The sequence below is a fragment of the Corvus kubaryi genome, unplaced genomic scaffold (assembly GCF_017639235.1).
Source record: "Corvus kubaryi isolate FWS band 111438036 unplaced genomic scaffold, C.kubaryi_AGA036_p1.0 37397, whole genome shotgun sequence".
NCBI lineage: Eukaryota > Metazoa > Chordata > Aves > Passeriformes > Corvidae > Corvus > Corvus kubaryi.
Window position 1 is genome coordinate 6996064 of NW_024581136.1, and position 19768 is coordinate 7015831.

A 19768-nucleotide genomic window follows, 5' to 3' on the forward strand; every position below is an offset into this window, starting at 1 on the left:
TTTGTGCTTTCATCTCAGCTTTTATGATGATCTGCTTTTAAAACCTGCAAAACTGACTCTTGGGCTCTCTTGGCATATCTGTGCTATGCTGGCTACCTTTCCTGCCAGCCCATTCTGCAGTACTGCTTCCGTGGTACCTGGCTTGGCTTGAGCTGACTTGGCTACTGTTGCTTTGGTTCATGATTGGACTGAATTCTCTCTCAGATAAGATTCTTTTCTCTGTTTGAAAACTGTGCAGCAAAATGAGCTTCTGGTCCAAAACTAGGATGCTATATGCTATTTTGCTGTTTTCACTGAAGTACTAAAAGAAGAAAAAATCAGAATATTGGTAATTAAGAAACTTTTAGAAGTTATTTTAGAAGTAATTAAGAAACCTCTCCAGCAGGTAAAAGAAAATAGTGTGTACGTGTATGCTTACAGGCTCTTCCTTGCCTTTTCCTTCCAAAGATGTCTGTCTCTGATATGAGTGACAAGTCAGCCCAGAAGGAAAATTCAGCTGAAAAGACCACAAAATGCTGAGTTTCTCTTTGATTGTCTGTTCACCCTAGAATGCACTTTTGCTTTTAGTAGCTTTTCCATTTTCTCCCAGGCACAGAATAGTACTTATCTTGCTCAATAGGCAGCCATTATGTCTGTTTTATCCACGTACAAAGCACAGGAGAAATAAAATGATAGGTGCCCTGATAAGGAGGATAAACTTTTGAAGTCTACGAATAATGCAATTCCTTTTGGCTGATTGATTTCAGGTAAGTGCAAAGGACATAAACAGCTTTATTTTTAAAAAAACCAAAACAACAAATGGAAAGGCATGAATCTGAATGATGGATAACTGCAGTTTAAGCAGAAACACTTTTAGGAGTTACTTTATGGAGAATTGTCTCCGTCTGTCCCAGACACCTGCTTCTATTCAGTGTACCTTAGTGTTAGTTCCTCAGATTGAAAAGAAATCTGTAAAGAAGGAGAAAGCTCTCCTCCCCCTACTCTCCTGGTATCACTGCGTGTGAGCCACTCAAAAAGCAGAGTTTTGTGCAAAGTTAGGCAGCTACGTTGCTCTTTGGTAGCTTGGAGCAATATCAAGGGTGCAGTAGGCCTGTCATTGCAATACTCCTGGAAGCCATCCCAGCAAGCTGACAACAACCACAGTACCTCTCCTGCCTCCCTCTGGCCCCTCACATATGCCATGAGATAGGCAGCCTGAGCACTCTGGTCATGTTAGTCTTGGAGGGCCAGATCATGTGCAATACCATCCTCACCCCTTCGTGACAAAAAATGGTTAGACTTTGCTGCAGGTGGGTCCAAAACCTGTCTTGCAATTTAACACTTATGAAGTATTTAAAGAAACTTACCATGCATTTGATGTCTTTGACCCTCTTCCTTCCCTTCTTGCTTTCTTCTATTTTAATCTTGCATATGTTTTCCTGTTATGCAGTAACTATTTTTTTCTCAGTACAAGTTTCAGTGTGTACTATTGAAGTACGTGTCCCACAACACAATGTAGGCTTCTCCTTATGAAGATGGTGAACATTTCTATCCAGAAATATCTTAGTGCATGCATTGCATTCTCCTTTTCTCATCTTCAATTTTCATTATTTTTACACTTCTGTGTTTTAGTGCAGCAATCCCAAGTCCTTCTTTCTCTTCTCACTATAGAGCATGAGAAACTGGGAGAAAAGTGTAGTTATCTTCCTGATGGATGCTACAAAACAGCCAGCAAGAGCGAGAATGCCCCCACATGAGGAAGCAAGAATTAGATGAATTCTGGGAGAGAAAAATCCTTAGTGGATGAAGAGCCTTGTATAAAATCATATTAAGCCAGAAATTATTCCAGAGTTTAGTCTAGAGCAGCTGGAAAAACAGGTGTAGGTTGCTTGCAAGACATTTTTATTACACTAATTTTCCTTCATTTTTTAGAATTGTAACTGGGATTCCAGGCCTGTGTAAAGGAAGAATTCCAGCTCTAGTCAGGTACACAATGTCTGAGGACTATGCAGGCAAAACCAAGTGATATTTGCTAGAGGGAGTAAGTAGAGATGCTGGGACTGAGCAGAGTTAAAAGCAAATTGCTATTAGCTGGGAGCAAAGTTACAACATTTTGGGGTTGCTGTGGAATGGGACAATTTTGCTTGCCATTTGCCTGAGCTCTGCCCATATACACACAGGCTCTTGACCTTGCAGGATGAAATTTCATTCATTTGTTAGCTAAACTTGCGTACATCTGCTTTGAAAAAACACAACCGTTTGAAGATACATGTATAGTGCTGGATTATAAATCTGTGGTGTCCCTTTTTCCTGATAAATTCTTGAAAAACCTTTGTTTATTCCCTTGCTTTCCCACTAGCCTTCAGTAGGATATTACGGCTTCAAATGGTGTAATGCATTGTAGGCTGTAAAAACAAGTTGACACAGACTCACTGGAAATTGCCCCCTGTCAGATGCAAGTATTTTATTTTGCATTTTTCTTGTTTAAGTTGTTGAGATGGAAATCCAAGAGGATAACTCTAAGTATGAAAATGATCTGTTCTTCATTGTTATTATTTCAATATTAACATTTCTTAGCCTAGATTTTAGAGAATGATATGTTTTTCCTAGGTGTTGATACCTGATTCAAAGAGACTTTTGCTGAAAGAAAGCAGTACTCATTGAACCCATTCGGCTCTGGATCAGGCTTCTGATGTTTCCTTCAGAATAAAAATAAAATTTGACTTTCAAACAGAATTTCAGGGATTTTTTGCATAGTTCTACCCTAGCATGGCATGTTTCCTTTGCCCAAGATCACTGAACTAATTGGAAATCATTCATAACGACAGCAAGGAACAGCACAACTTTTTGATTTCCTTAGTGATATTTCCTCCCTCTTGCTTTCTTCCTGTGAAATAAATAGGCATAAGAGATGTTATTGCCAGAAGAGTGGGTAGATTTGTGTTAATGCCTAAGAGCAAATGTCAAACTATAGAAATGTCAGAGTTTTGTATGCTTTCGAAGTATATGAACAGATAGATTATCAGTTTGCTGTATTTTTCTTTGAAAACTTTATCATAATCCTCTCTGCAATCTTGTACTGGGGACAAGTACTATGCTACATGACAATTTCTTCTTCTAAATTTAGCAACACAGTTTTATAACATTAGGCAGGGAAAGGGAAAAGAAAGTTTGGGTGGATAATTTTTCTCTCCTTGAAAAGAATGTCTTTCAGAAATAGTCATACCAAAGAAAAGCTTAGAGCTGTGAGTCACAGCGTTAGTGGGTTGTACCATCATTCCATGCAGGAATATGGGCATACATTTTCAGGATTAGTGAAATGTAGATGTATTATTTGTAATAAATATATATTTTAGGGTAGTGGCACAGCTATAATCTCTGAACATCTGAATTCTAAAGAAAGATTATGACTTGACTGGTTATGAGTGACATGAATAAATGTGTTCTTTAGAAAATACTATTTTTTAAAATCACTTGAAATATTTTCTTGAAATGCAAAGGACATAGAAACCAGAATTTCTAGAATAAAGCATTGGGCACCCATATTCAAGATCTCTACCATACAGATAATCTCTGAGAAGTGGTGCTTCTGGTGCTTTCTACAGACTTTTCATTTTACATGTACTGCTGTCTAACTTTTTCATATTTATTTCTCTTTCCCTCTTCTGCCTCTGTCCCTTGTTTTCTATTTCTACCCTTTTTCATGTCTTTGACCCATGCTTCTGTCTTGCTTCTGCCTCTCACATTTTGCCTGCTCTTTTTTTTTCTTCCCAGGAGAAATTCCCCCTTCTCTCACCCCATTCATCTGTTCCTTCTGTCTTACGGTTTCTAGGATATACCACAACCACAGGCTATTTCTTCTGAGAAAGGGGTGGGTAAAGCCTGTCATGTTGGTACTCAGCATTAACATTTAAACATATTTTCTCACTTCATATAACATTTACCTACTATTTCTATGTATACTTGGAGAATTATCCTAGGGAAACATTTTAATGCTAAGTGCTTTTTGGCCTTTAAAATTGTTTGAGTAGATGAATTAAGGCAAGCCATTCATTTTTAACCAAAAAGAAGTTTTTTCCATCAAAAGTCTCTTTGAAGGATAACTTCAGTTGAACTCTCCAAGGAAGCTGTATTCCCAAAGAATTACATTTTATCAGCTGAAGTGTGTTTCATTCTAGCTTGCTGTAGCTGGTATCAGGAAAAACATATATGCAGGCTGAACATTAATTTCTGCTCAGTAGTGCAGGGTGGTTGACCAATAGATGTGCTATTGGATAATGGAGACAGTATTGGCAGGGCCTTGCCTGTTCAGCTCCTGAGCCAGCATGCACAGAAATCAGTAGGTGGGCTTCTCTTATATTCACTGCATGTCTGTGTTACAGGCTTAGGGTGTCATTGTTACTGTGGGATCTCACTGGCGGCTATGCAAAGCCTGTGCAGAGTCAGTTTAAAATGACAATAAATTAAGATGCTAGCTTTTACAATTTCTGCACAGGCATTAGTGTCAGACTGTGTGTTCTGCCTTGGCTTACAGAGGATGTTCTTTTATCACTTAAAATATTTTCTTGAAATGCAAAAGACATAGAGACGGGTCTTCCTGGAATAAAGCATCAGACAGCTGTATTCAAGATCTCTACTACACATGCCTCAGTAGGAATGTGAATAAAAGCACAGTATCAGGAATCCAGGGAATAGGTAGCATGAGCTTCAGGAAAGTCCTGGGAGCTTTTCATAATGGATGCCTCTTTCTCTGTTTTTTAGAGGTGTGGGAAAAACAGTGTTATTTTTTTCTTAGGTAGCTACTGCTTTCTGAGCATATGGGCAGGCAGCAGGCATTTGGCTGCTTCTGGCTCCAACCTCCTGGTTCCCCAAACACAGAATCCACACCCTATCTACACAATTATTGGATTCGTTTTATCCAGGAATTTAAGAAGGTTAGTTCATTTAAACATATTCTCTATGTACTACTGTAGCTCAGAGCTCCTTAACTTGTTCCCTCTCCCCGTAGCCTCAGTCACAGCTGGACCTTCTGCTGCCTTGGACGTGCAAAACTACTTCTCCTTACTAAACACATAAAACAGATTACACTTTTGGTTTTTAAAAGTATAATAATTTTTGATTCTTAAATATTTTGAAGGTGAATTTTAATGAAGCTCTCATTCATGGCTTATAACAGAAAAGGATACTTGTGGTCAAAGCCATACCATATTCTGAACAGCCATGCACTCTCAGCTTTGGTTGTATTTTTATCCAAGTTAGATGCACTCTGCAAAATAAACAAATGAATGAAGTGAGAAGTATTTTTATAAAAGAAAACATGGAGTTCCAATATTAAAAATACATGTCTGAACAAATTACAATTAACTGCACTATTTTTAAATTTAAAAAGCTTTTGTCACACAAATGTCATTCTTGTGAATCAGTCCAGGAAAAAATTGGCTCATATAACACATTTTTCATTGCTGCACTGATTGGAAGAATGTAGCATTTACTTTTATTAATGATTCCAATCTTTTTAAGCAGCTGAGAAGCACTATACTCTAAGATCAATAAAATGATATTTTGGTTTAATTGCCGTAGTGGGATTACTTCAGTTTACTCCTACAAGATCAGAGGCTGTTTGTGTACATCTAACAAGATGTCATTCCCAAAGGGATTGAGATATTCTAATAACTAGGAAAGTTCTTTCTGTACTTCTTTCCAAGGGGAGAGGAACATGAGTTGAATTGACAAGGCTCAAAATACCCTTTCTGTTCTGCAAGCTCACTCTGTGACATGCTGCATGGGTAGAGTGGTGGACTACCCTTTTCCTCAGGGTCATAATTTGGAATAACACATTAGGAACAATTATCTGTACAAAGACAGCCAGTTTGGTCATACTCTAGGTATCACATCAGTACTAGTGGAAGCATTACTAGCAGGATGAAATCAGGAATGGGATGGCCAGTTCTCTAAGGATACTCAACTGTTGTCTGTGTTTTGTGGCAAGTTAGGTTGGTTTTAACGAGAATATTTTTCCTTATGCTGTTTTAAACCAATTGATCTGTTAATTTTCATATTTTAATCTAATAATATATTAAAATAAAATATTTCATTATAGACTAATATACTCACATGATATATATAAATTGGCTGATGATAATAATACCAGTGGTCTGACCCTCAAAAGTGTAAGGTCTAGTTCCATGGCAACCTGTTCACGGGAGCTTTGGAACAATGAGAACATTGGCAGCACTGAGTTTTGAATAAGGTTACACAGAATCATGCTGCAGCTGGTATGGTTTTGCTAATGTGGTCACACTGAACATGTAAATTCACCAAATAGAACAAATATTATTCTTGAGGCCTGTTTCCTTGTGAACTGAATTGAATATTTTAGCAACTCTTCCCAGTAACTGGGGAAGCTGGGGTGGGGAAAGAAGATGGTACTAATCCCTAACCAAGCAGTAGAACACTCTTCCAGGCTCTAAACATCTAATAGTGCATTTTGGCAAGATAAAGATTGGGAAAAGGGTTGAAATATTCAAGCAGGAAGTGTGATTGTAGGTAAAGTCTGTGTTAGGTCAGAACAAGAATGCTGAATAAAGGAGAGTGAAGGACTTGAGCCCAGAGGGGTAGTGGTGAGGAAGAGGATGACAGGCATGGAAATAAACATGTGGAGTGGGCTGCTTATGTGGGATGCAGAGGAAGGCTTGTTAAAAGCACAGGGTGCTCTGTAAATGGCCTGTGTCCTTTGAATGGTAATGTTTTCAGAAGCCATAGTGTTGGCTAATTCCTCTTTCCAAACTCATTGTGCCTCTAGCTTCCTCTTAAGGGAGCAGGTTTCCTCATTCGGGAACATGAATTGTTCCTGTATGAAAGCAGTAGACAAAGAAGTCTACACAAGAGTATAATCCCCCAAGGGTTTTCTGGTCCTGACCGGGACCTTCTTTTATTTCTAGTTTGACATGTGTTGCACCTTCCTCCTTTTGTCTGTGAAATCTGTTTTGTGTTATCAGCTTTTGCAGTAGTGGGAATCTGGGTGGTTATCTGGAGTGCAGCTCTTGCATAAACAGTACAAGGGATGACAGGAGATGTTGGTGTGAATGTTTTAGGACTCTTGAAGATCCTTGGATCCTATTTTGGATCCTATGATTTTAAAAAGTAACTTTTCACTTTCCCTACAGTTCAGAGCGGTAAAAGTCGGGGAGACAGTGCTCTACCTCTTCCACACAATTTCCTCTCTGGGAAGTGAAAATGCCAAGTTTTTCATATCTCTTCTTCCATATGGGAATTGCCCATATGGAGATTACTCTCATTAGTCCTTGCAATAAATTCACCAACCAGCTGGTAGATGAAACTGATGAGAACAGTGTAACTAAATTCCTTATTATACTTACAAAGATGTAGGGACGGTTAAATAAACTATGCAGATTAGTTTGACAGAGATGATATTGATAAGCGTTTTGCAGGCTATTTAGTTTTTCCTGAGATCAATAGCATATCTACAACACTTTTTCTGGAGTGCTTGTAGAAAATATATTCTTACTGTGTCTCAACTGAGATTAACATAGCAGAATTTGAGATACATAAGCCATCTGAATGAAATATGCTATTGACCGTCTTTCTTGATGGGAATTTAGTTAAATAGCTCACTGCCATAAAGCTTTTGCCTTTTTAAAATAGACCAACTTTGTAACTCTGCTTAGTGATTATGTGTCCTGCATTGTTCTTTTCAGAATTAGCTTTTGGTATTTATACACTGCACGTACATGATATACAGCAAAGTGGTTTGTTTTTACATACCATTTTCTATACAATAATGTATATTATTTTAGTATGTATTATGTAATTTCTTTCAGAAATAAGTTATGACAGTCCATCAATAAGTAAATGGGTATGAATATGAGGCTACTTTCTTTTGTTTATGCTTATGCTGTGATAATGATTTAATGATAAATTTAAGGGTGGCAAGAGAGAATGCTTTTGATGGATCATGGTACGGTGAAGTGCAGATGTTAATTATACATAAAAAGGCTCTACACTTTTACTAGGGAAGGAGTTCTGGATGCCAGGTCTTACAGTTTGAACTGGAATTTGCTGCCAGCTGATTGCCAAAAGTATTGGTTCAGGTTGCCCAAAATAGAACATAGTAAGAAGTTTAGAAATAACTGTGTACATAGAATTCTTGAATAAATCAAATCTCTTCATAGAAAATTGAATTTGTGGGAGGCAAAGGAAGGAAAGAAGGGAGATGAAGAGGTGAAGAAGGAAAAGGGTTTTGCAGTCATATAGCTGGTATTGCATCTGACATAGTACCCATGAGGTGGAAGGTCTTTAAGGCTTATTCTGCCCCTAAAAAGTCTAGGTATGGTTACAGACATGGACTGAGAGGTTCACACAGCAAGGTGTCCTGGTAGTTAGAGTGGTCACAGAGGAGCTAAATTCAAATCTTGGTAGCAGACCTTGTAGCTTTCCCACTCCGGCTGAGTAGTCTGAGCAGGGAGAAGCCTAGAGGCTTCTTTTCCATTAATTTTTGCTCTCTTTTAAACATCTTATTCTTGAAGATATTTAGTTCTTATTTCTGGTACAATCTCCCCTGAAGCTTCAATTAACAGCACTGAGAGTTGGCACGTGGTTTAAAGGTCATCTGGGCAAGAGCTTTAACTGGCAGTGGGAGGTACTGGCACCTGACATGTTATTTGTGCAGGGATATATGTGTAGGGAAATCAACTGCTTTCACTGTGAAGACACAGTAACATAGGAAGAAAATAAAAAGTAATGAACGGTAAACTAAATTAAAGCATCATTTTAGAAATAAAGGGAAAGAAAAAAGAAACACAAGTGAAGAAAAAAGAGAGGGAGATATGAGATGAGTTAAAACAGTGAGTGCTACAGAGAATGCAGCAAAGGTCTGAATTACTAAAAGATTGAGATGTCAAATACAAAAAAAGTCAGACAAATGAAAAAAAAATAGCATGAGAGCGGGAAGGGGGAAGAATAATCAGAAAAGCAAAACTATTTCCCACTGTATAATATACTAGTATAAGGAATGCTGAACTGGACATGACAGGGCATGAAAAGTGTTATATTTATTTACACCTTCTGTGTTGTATTGCTGAGTTTTGTCAGCAGAGATAGGTGTTAATTCATTGAGCACAGTTGGGACACTGGATGTGTTACTGTTGTAAATAAACATTTTTATTTTCATCTTTAATAAAAGAATGAGAAAATTAGATGCCTAGTGTCCTCTGAAGAAATCAGGTTTTTGCAAAACATGCATTCAGTCAATTTGATGCTGCATTCTGCATTCCCTGATCTTTGGTAATTCGTTGAGTGCTGAAAAGTAGAAAATTTCTGCAATTCTGTACCTCTTTACTGCAAACAAGAATAGGCTATAGTTCTGTGTTGTGCCCTTGTTCAGAATTCAGACAGAGGCATTGCAGGAATTCCTACCAAGATGCTTAGGAAAGTGAATTTAGCCATGAGTCGCCTCAAACTCAGAACAAAACAATTTATAGTATTGTTGGATGATTCAAATTTCAGTTCCAGTTGTGTAGTCTGAAAGGGTGCATGGGATGGTATTACCAGCATTAGGCACTTGTTTGCTTTTTGCTTTGGCACCTTGTCAGCTGTATTGTGGCTCCTCTGCCATCCTATTGCTGTTCCACTTCCCATGCTGAGCCACAGGTTATGTCTCTGTGCATTGACCCCCTACAGATTTCTCCTGCTGCTGCAGGCAGTGCTGCATTTGAAACTGTGCCATACATGCATGACAAAAAAGGGAAGGGCACAGATGGACAGCTGCAGCCTGTTCAGTAGCCCCCCTCAAAGGTTTCAAGTTCACAGTGTACTTAGGCTTCCATGTGAAAAATAATTGAAAAATATTTTCATAAACCTGACCTACTAGAATTGAACATTTCACATTCTCCTTTTTAATTCAGAGGAATTAAACATTGTTCTGAGATGTCTCATTTCCACAGATGCAGCCATGATCTGCCAAAAATTGAACACTTTGTAATTCTGCACGTATGTCCAAAAGCCTGACATACCTGGCTTGCAGCTTTAGCTTTCAGATCTTCATCTGGATCTACGCCAACTCTGTAAAAAAACCCAAAAAACCAAACCTGAGGACATATGGTAATGATCAGATGTATATTAGACTGCTTTGAGTGTAAAAATGTTTCTTGTGTCACTCATCTCCTACTAGGTGAGAAATGAGGATAAGAGCTGGGGAAACATTAGGATCACTTTTTAAATTAAGGAAGTTCTGAAGTTTTTAGGAAACTTAAAATTCCTTATAACTGCCACTCCTAAAACCTGAGATTAGATCTTTTTCCTGGCTCTGATCCATCTCTGGGGAGAGGCAATCAAGCTGTTAACCTGTGCTAGGAAATCCTTAATTGCTGACAGAAGAGCAGTGCTGAGGTACTGCAGTTGGTATGTGGAGGATGGAATTACAGAACTCCGGTGTTTCTTGACTGTGCTGCATTATGGATCTCCTGAAGCACTTGGAAAAGGCTTGGCACACCAGGTATAGGGAAGCAACCCAGAAGGGAGAGGAGAGACTGCAGTGAGTGATGTGCAAGATGATGATAACCTGGGTGGCATTTTCCCATCCCATATGGATGGGAAAAAAATAAAACTGGCTGTTTAAAGGGGTGTGGTGGAAGAATTGACATCTTTTGGGTATGGCTGATAGGCAGAGCTGAGGAGAAATGCAACTGAAAAATGTTTTAAGTTGAACAACAGAGGCTTGTACTGGTGAAAGACACAAGAAAGTGTGGAAAGCAGTGAGGGATGATGAATAATGCACCTTATTATCGCCCAAATCTGAAGCCCACAGCTAAGGTGACCAACAGCCCCCATATGCCTCACAAGCTCCCACATAGTAGCAGGTCCACCAAGCTGAAACAGAATTTACTGATACAAAAAAAAAAGTTGTCTTTCACTAGTTATTAATTTAAGGCCGCTCTACTGGTTTTCTGATAGTCTTAATTCTTGAGTATAGTTTTGTTTTTGGTAATAACACATCACATAATATTTTAAAATGATATTAATATTAACCATTACATGCCTCAACAATCTTTCCCATGAATGTTATGCATACACTCTTTTTGAATTGGAGACAATGACAGAAAGTATATGCAAAGTAGATACTTTTTATATGTAAATACTGAATGGAGGGAAAAAATAAAGATATTTCTTTCTATCATAGCTCTTGAGCTTCAGCAAACCTGAGTCCTTCAGACATAAATATTTCTATTTTTTTATTAAAAATAACCATCCTGGTGCTAAGTCAATGAAGAGACAGAATGAATAGCAGATTCATTCTTTTCTTTTTCTGTCCTCTTGGCCCTTAAATTGCAAGGAAAAGCTTCTGATGACACTAACCCTATTCATTAGTTTAGAGTAAAGCAAGTAAGGTATTTCTATTTCAATAAAATGGAAACATTTACATATGAAAAGGAGAAGAATCATTACCCAGAGGTTTAACCATCTATCTGACAGTGGGTTTATTATTGCCATGTGCAGAACAGAAGTGTCCAGGGCCTTTTCTGTGCTGGCCCTGTAAAACAGAGCAGTGTGAGGCAGCCCTGCCCTGCAGTGTGTGCAGGGAAAGGACAGTGGCTGGAGTGAAGGCTGAAGCAGTGGTACAAATGCGAGTGCTGTGGTCCCAAACCCATAACCCAGGTCAGAATCAGAAAGAGAATCTCCTGAACACAATCACAGGCACCATTTATTGGACTGTGCTGATTTGTTAGATGTGTTCACCAGCTTCACCACTTGGCCAAGATAAACCCACCAGCAGTACATTAGTTAGAGGACTGCAGAGTTCTGGAAGTAAAACATCCAATGTGTTTACATGCAATAGGTGCGGCTGAAAGGCAGGGCTACAGCTCAGACCTCCCAACACTCTCTTCTTCATGAGCTTAACTTGACCTCAAAGAAAGTCAGTTCTGGAACAGAAGTAATTTAGCCTTCATGCAGTTCTCACCTTGCTGGAGCTGAGAAACCACCACTTGTGGCTGACTGTGTGTGTTGGAGTTGTGATGTGTTATTAGAGACTGAGCTAAGACAATAGAAAATGTTTCACCCAGGACTCAAAGGACTGTAATAGCAAATGGGAGAAAGGGGAGGCCGTGGGGAAGATAGGAAACAGTTTCTGGCTGTGATATTGATTCAGTAGCAGGGATATAACTAATAGCTAATCCCACTGACAACAGGAATTAACTGATATTGTAAATCCAAATTTCTTTTTTCCTGAGTTCTGCAGATTTTGTGGTATGCTGAAGCTTCTCTGCATCTATAATTTCTCATCTGTACAGCTACAGTGACAGCTAGACATTTTGCTTTCTTTATTTTGTAGACAACAGATTATCATAATACGGCACAAATGAAGATTCTCATATGACATCCTAACAGGAGCATTACATTTAAAGTCAGAAAAAAGCAACAATAAATATCTAAGGAAATCAAACTTAAATTTTTCACATATGAAAAAAAAAAAGAAGGCTTCAATGCCACATGAGTTCACAGAGCCTGAGCTGACACTTTTCTTTGGTCTGTTATTTGCCCTCATTTAAAATACATGGTCAGATGTAATTGCTGTTTTTCCTCGTAGAATAGTATCTCACTACTGGGAATTAGTATGGATAGCAAATATTGCCAAGTGATTTAAAGTCCCATAGCAAAGGAATGAAATTGTTCTTTCCATTCTATAGGAGATTTCCTTAGTGCATTAAAATAGCAATACATTTCTGTAATTTTATTAAGTATGAACTAAGCAAACTCAGCCCAGTCAGTTCTGAAATTGAGGTGAATTATTTCATGTCCAAACATAGGCTTGGAAGCCTAATATCAGGCACCTAGTATTGAAAATCATGATCTTCTATAATTAACTCTGATATACTGGACATTAACTAGAATGCTATTTTTATATTTTAAATATTGAAAAAACAAAGTATAACAAATTATAGTAGTCAGTCAAGATGACTGAAATTAATCATAGATATGCACTTCAAGTTTACATCCTTGACTTCTTCAAAAGACCTGGTAGATCTAATGCTATTGCCAGTAGAACTTGCAAGCTTAAAATGCATATTAATTACTATAACTGCCTCTAAGAAATATCCTGATAATATTTGTACAAATATCATCCCCCTTTTAACATTCTCAGGTTTCCATTCCTGTGAGAAGATCTAATGGATGCTCAGAAAAGTATTTTCTCAGTATTTTTTCTCCTTTCTTGCTGTCAACTATTTTCTCTTTTCTCCTGTTGTCTTCTTTAACTTCTTGCAGCCTCTCTTGTGTCTTTCTGTCCCGCTTTCCCTGGTTGCTCTCTGTTCCTTGTTTGTCTTCTAAATATTGTATGCTTTTATTTCTGCCTTTCTATTTTTGCGTCTTTTTATTCTATACATTAAACATTAGGATGATTATTCTTCCATGAAGACAAATGCAAAGACTTTTTAATCAGTTCTGTACTGCAGTGAAGTTTAATTTGTGTATTTTGGTAGGCTTTAGTAATATCTCAGGTCCAAATGCTCTAGATAGGAAGGAAATCAAAACCCTGACAGGTTCTCTGTATTGTCCTTTTGGTTTTTTTGGGCGGGGGATTGGGGTGTGGTAGGGTGTGTGCCGTGGTGGTTTATTGTTTTTAAATAAAGACTGGATCAAAACCTGGATTCAGAAAATGCTTCAAGTTGCTATGCTCAAAATTTGGAAGGGAAGCTTTTGACTTCAGCCAGCATCTAGCAATTAGGCCTAAGAATTGCTGGGAACTGTGCATTAATCTGCACAAGCACCCCTTGCAGTGGATGGGATTTAAATCCCCGTGTGCTATCAAGTGCATCATTTTTTTAGCAAGAGTCAGAATGTGTTTGATAATAAGAGAAGGAATTTGTCACTGAATACAAAGCAGTTGATAACATCTTTTCTTATGCGGTTTGAAATGAAAATGGATTGAAAGATAAATCCCAAATTGTCAGGGGAACCAGCAGTAAGAAATACACACCCAATCCATAGGAATACTGAGTAGTAAATCACTATTCAGGCATTGTAAACTTTTAATTCCCTCACTTCAAATCACCACAAAATTGACAATGTAGGATAAAATCTCTGCTTTCCACAGCGAAGTCACAAGAAACCATATAGACTCACATCTTCATGTGGACCTAGGCACACAGAGCAGAACTTTTGGTGTCTATACTTACAAGTGTGATTCTCAGCCCTCCCTCACTTTAAGTGCTGAAAAGTCTGTAAATAGAGACATTTCTCTGAAATCTGAATTCTAATTACTGAAATGATCCTTCTGGGCCTTTCTGTACTCACAGAGCAGAGCCTGATTCATGCAAGCTGAATCTTGCTTGCAGTCCTACTTAGTCTGGTTTGCAGCTACCATGGACTCACATGGGTTAGTTGTGCTCCAGCTGAGGCAGCCAGGACTGCTTTTATTTGAAAACTTGTTCTGAGAGCATGTAATTGATTCTATCTGGTTGAAGCCTCTAGAAACAATTGTTTACATCTGTATTATTTAATGCAGCTAATGATTTAATGAACAAAATATCTGACTTGGGAAAGAGAAATATCTCTTAATGCCAGTAGCAATCTTCCCCTGATCTAAGTGTATGATGGTAAATGTGTACCTGATGGAACACACCTCACAGAGGTGCCACATAAGGGTCAGGATTAGCCAAATCTCCTTTACATCCTTTTCCACATCAGTGGGGAAACAAAGGCAGTTCAAGAGGTGAAAAGTCTGGCATCTCTACACATTTCTGGCCTCATACTATGAAACCAGGATAACAGTATTTCCTTCACCCTCATCTGTTTAGTGTGTTTAGTTTGTAAGTATACATCCTTTATTATGTTTGTACAAAATCTAGCACAGCAGAGCTATGATTTTATTTAGAGCTCTAAGAGTGCTTCTGGAAGTTAATTAATAACAATATTGGCTTCTTTGTCAAAAGTGTCGCTGGAAGAACTCACCTCATCAGTGCAATCGCCTCAGCCTTCCACTGGCTGTCTCACTGTAACTAAACCAGTCTTTAAGCCTCAGCTTACCTCTCAAAAGCTACACATCCCGGGAAGGTTTTTTTGAGTATGTGATTTATAACCCAATTTTCAAAGATGGCCATTAAACAGCATTTGCAACAGAAGTCTTGAATATTTTTGCATGAATAAATCTCAAGCTTGTAGCTATCCATCAGCAGCATATTGCATTCAGTACAGAATTATTAACTGTAAAGACTAGAAACATGAGCAAAATCCAAAAATAGATTGTTTCATGATCTCCAATCATTTTAATTGAAATTAAAAAACCTTCAGGATAAATAATGATTTCTCAGGATATTATTCTTGTCCATGTGGCAGTAAGTGTGATGTGTATTCCTAACAAACTGATACCTGAAATCTACTTTTGTTTCTAGATTGCTCTATTGCTGCTACATGCTGCTTTTTCTGGGGACTGATGCTGTCAAAAACATCTGCTTTTTTATAGCACAGTATTTTATTGACATAAAACAATGAAGAATTATGGCATGAGTATGGATCGTCAAAGTTCAGCTCAAGCTGATTTTGTTAATAAAGGAAAACACTTCCGTTTAAGTTTAAAGCAAGAATAATCACTTGCATCTCACAGCAGAAAGAACAAATTAGTTTAATTTCATGCTGAGAAGGGTTAAAATAAATTATCAGGTAAATGATGCTTCCTAAATGGTTATGACAGCTGTTTGTCATGTAGCTAATACTTCCTATACACAACATGCTGAAATGGAACAAAAAGTACAATTTTAAACCTGTCAAATCACGTAAGAGATAACTGTGATATAGTTTGACTTTTGAACTTGGAATTTCATAAAACTGGTAAGATAGGTTTTTTTAAAATGCTAAACTTTTGTTCTGTGGTTAAAGTCTATGCACCATTTTTGGTGGATATATGGAGAACTACTTGATTGCAGAATTGACAGCTAAATTAATACACCTGTATAAATGGTGCCCAAATAAATGTGGGGTGCAGTGCATGAAGATAATAGGTAAATGCAAATAGAAGATAAGGCTGAAGAAAAAACTGTAGTGCTCTATAAGAGAGCCACAAGTTATAGTTCCTAGATGTGATCTCAAGAATAAAAAAGATTGTGGAATTGTGGGTAATGTCACTGCATAAAATTTTACCACTTTCCTATAGCTGTGCAGCTGTGTAAAGAAAATGCTAAAGTTTAAAGGCAGATGATGGCTTGCATTTACATTATGAACTTATTTGCAGAGCAGCCAGATTGATGAACTGGATCTGTAGACAGCGGTATCTGGCTCTCCATTCTGATAATCCTATTTTATCCTAATATTGGGGCAGGGGCACTAAAATAGTATGGCCACATTGAAGCCACAAGGTACATCTGCATGGCACAATGCAATGTCAGATGTTTTGCAGTCATGGGAGCAAGGCACTCCAGTGCAGCATCCTGAGATTTACATCCCTACAGTGCTTCTGCCACACACAGTACATTATCAATGTCACTGTGCTGTGTGAACATAGCTGTAGTGAGAAATCAGGCCTGAAAATATGAACCTAAGTTGGCTAAAATTAACATAACTTCTGTAGAATTTTTAGTAATCGTCATTTGTAGTAGTATCACTGCACGTGAATAGAATTGGAAAAAAATCAGCATGAAAATTGGAAGCAACCAAAATAACATAACTTCTCGTGACAGTGTCAGGACTGGGATGAGTTTTCAGGTTTAAGGAAATATTATTATAGTAGATTCTATGACAGAATAAAAGGTGTTATTGTTTATTCTGGCACTCAGGCTTGTTACATCAAAGGTTACCAGGTCTAGCTGGATGGGGAGTGCAAGTTGTATATTTATGTCCACAGACACAGTATTGGCATGGACTATACTGAATTCCCTGTCAAAGTGGAAAAATAGCAGCTACTGACTGTGCTGAATCCACTCTGCCCCAGTACCATGCTACTCACAGTGAGCTAAGGAGGTTTAGCTCATAGCCCATGGCTGCGGATCAGCTCAGCACTTTTTCATCTTCAGGCAGCGGCTGCAGGGGTTTCCTGTTTTAAAGTATGGTGCTGAAAAATGCAGGGCTTTACAGAAGTTTTACATTCTTGTGTGTATATATACATGTGTCTTTAGAGACCCAAACTCACAGTTGCTTCCTGCCTCTGATACAAAGTGAATGCGTGAGAAATTTGATTGCTGTGCTTTCTCTAGAACTGTTTTCTTGGATTTCACAAGAATGATACAATTAAATATATTCAGTATGTGGTCAACAGACAACTAGTGAAACCCATCGACCCTTGGCAGCAATGTTAAGCATCCTCTTGGGACATCAGCTGATCAACACTGCTTTGCTTTTTTACTTCCCCCACCTTTTTTTTTTTTCCTTTTCAGTTTTGGTTTTCCTATTTATATATGCTTATATCATATGCTGTTCCTGTACCTTTCATTGCACTGTGGTAGGTGATCCAGCTATCACCTTCTACTTTAGTGTTTATATCTCTGCTTTGCTGAGTAACAACTCACTTGCATGTTTTGTTTTTCTACTTCTGCCTTAGGGAGAAGAAAATTCTGCCATAAAAAGGTATTTTTAGTAGTCCACATATAGATTAATAAACTTTCTGTTCTAAAGTATGTGGAAAACTCCACCACTTTTCCCTCTTTTTTTATATCCTTATTTGGAAAACATGTATCTCAGATGGAATTGTTTTCCTAGGAACCTGGCAATGTTCAGATTCCTCTGACAGTTTGGCAAATCTTTGGTCTGTTGCCCACTCCTCAGTGAGGACTAGTCTGTGAGTCATGTGCTCATACAGTAGTTTGTGAGCCATTCCACTCTCCCTGCACCAAAATAGCATTTTTTTTTTTCATCCGTTATTATCCTAAAATGCCCCCTTTGGTTTTTGAGCAGGCTCTGAGTTGCAGTGTGTGAGGGGAGGTTTCCTCAGGGGTCTGACTACCAGTCAAGCAATGTCACTGATGTCATTGACTTCAAAGGGAGCAGTGTTACACTAGCACTGTGTCTTTCCAAAGATAATTTCCCTGATATTTTTGCCAGCTCTCAGCATTTATGAGTTATACTGGGATGTGGTGGTCATTTTAACCTTCCACTTATGATTGCACTGGCATCGCTCATCAGCCTGGGTTTCATTAACATTAACAGGAGATGGGCACTCGCTGGCATTGCTGTCATTGACTCAGTGAAAAAAAGAGATTGTCTTATGCAACTCATTTATGTAAAACCTGAGATCCATAGAACAAGGAACACTTTACTGCCTGCTTTTCAAGCATTTAGGTTCTGTCTATAATCTCCCTCTTGAAGTGCAAGAGGAGCAGGAAGTCCAGAACAGGGTTATAAGGAGGCATGGTCACAGTCAGTTAATAAGCACTGCCCCTCAGAGTAACACTGCATTTACTGAGCAGGGAGGTGATTACTTGTAGGCAATCAGACATAGATTTATGGGCAAAGGATGGGAAAGCTTGAAAGGACTGTAACCGTCCTGAATTTTTATTTTTTATCTTAGCTACAGAGAAAAAACAAGCCCCAGACCCTCTGTAAATCTAAAATTCAGGATAACTGCTACCAGACGACTTCTAAAATGAAACTCTTATGCTAAAAGTAGCTTATTTGATATGAAAATGTTAAAAAATTATTAAAAATTTGCTTTGTTTAAATTGGAAAAAAGCTTTTCAGGCTTAGTTGAGATGGAGACACCTCTGGAGAAAAATGTGGTTACAAGGGTCACATCACTCAGGAATACTGTGTTCAAATTAGAGAAACTGAAAAATAATAACACATGAAAAATAATGAGACTTGAATAATTTTATAAAACTGCAGGAGAAGTTCAGATATGAGGAGTGTGCATGGTAGTAGCTGAGGTATACAGGACAATTATCACTTTCTCAGCAAGATGTCACTTTGCAATTTAGATTTCCCCTGAGTTTTAGATCTCAGATGAGTACTGGGACTCAGAGAATAAGAGAATCCCTTGATATCATATATAGTATTGATGCAGCATTGACTTCAAAGAAAGGATGGGGTTGGGTCCCTTTTTTGGTAGTAATGACGTTATTTCTTTTGAGGACCAAAGCAGTTAATCCCAACAAAGGTGAGCTTTTGAAATACTGAATCACAGCACAGTGTAGAAAGGTTGTCATGATGTGATTGTGATGCCTCCCATCCAAAATCTTTATCTGTTTTGGGGGAATAAAAAAAAAAAGGGGGGGAGGTATGTTTTGATTTCCCATACTTTATTTAAGTCAATGATCTTGTATTTTCAGTAACACCTACTGGGACTGATCCCAACCTACATGTCTTAAGGAGCTACTGGTGATGGCAGGTGCTTTTTTTGCTTTAACTTAAGATAATGCAAATGGAGAGGTTTAGACACACAGATGCATCTGTGTATCATCTTTTCAATAAGAGGCAGTACACAAAACACAATATTGACCAGCCTCCCTGTGCTTTAAGAATTTCATTATTATTACCATACCTCTCCACATGCTGTGAGGAAGTCTACAGATCAAATGCCCTGTACACAATATTGAAAATGTATTAATAAAAAATCCCTGGAACATTATTAAAAATGCATTTTCAGCTAACACAAAAAGACAGAAACACCACTGTGTTACAGAAAATATCATTTTTTGCACATAGTAAATATAAAAAAAAAAAGGAATTAGGCCATTTTATTTGTGTCTTACTTAGGCTTCTAATAAACTTTGTCAGCAAGGAAAAATGAGAACTGATTTTACAGAAGATCTGTATGAGGAAAAGAAACTGTGTGTAGATATATTTTGAC

The 19768-nt window shown here is 38.0% G+C and overlaps 1 protein-coding gene across 2 annotated transcripts in view; it reads right to left on the minus strand.

The window, feature by feature from the left end:
• SLC9A9 (solute carrier family 9 member A9) overlaps positions 1 to 19768 on the minus strand; it is a 179008-nt gene that overhangs the window by 38230 nt on the left and 121010 nt on the right. For both annotated transcript variants that reach the window (XM_042042172.1, XM_042042171.1), the window contains 2 exons: positions 10011 to 10059; positions 5166 to 5245 (listed from right to left, as the gene is read on the minus strand). In XM_042042172.1, the coding sequence (XP_041898106.1) occupies positions 5166 to 5245; positions 10011 to 10059 (129 nt within the window). The remainder of the gene's footprint in view (positions 1 to 5165; positions 5246 to 10010; positions 10060 to 19768) is intronic.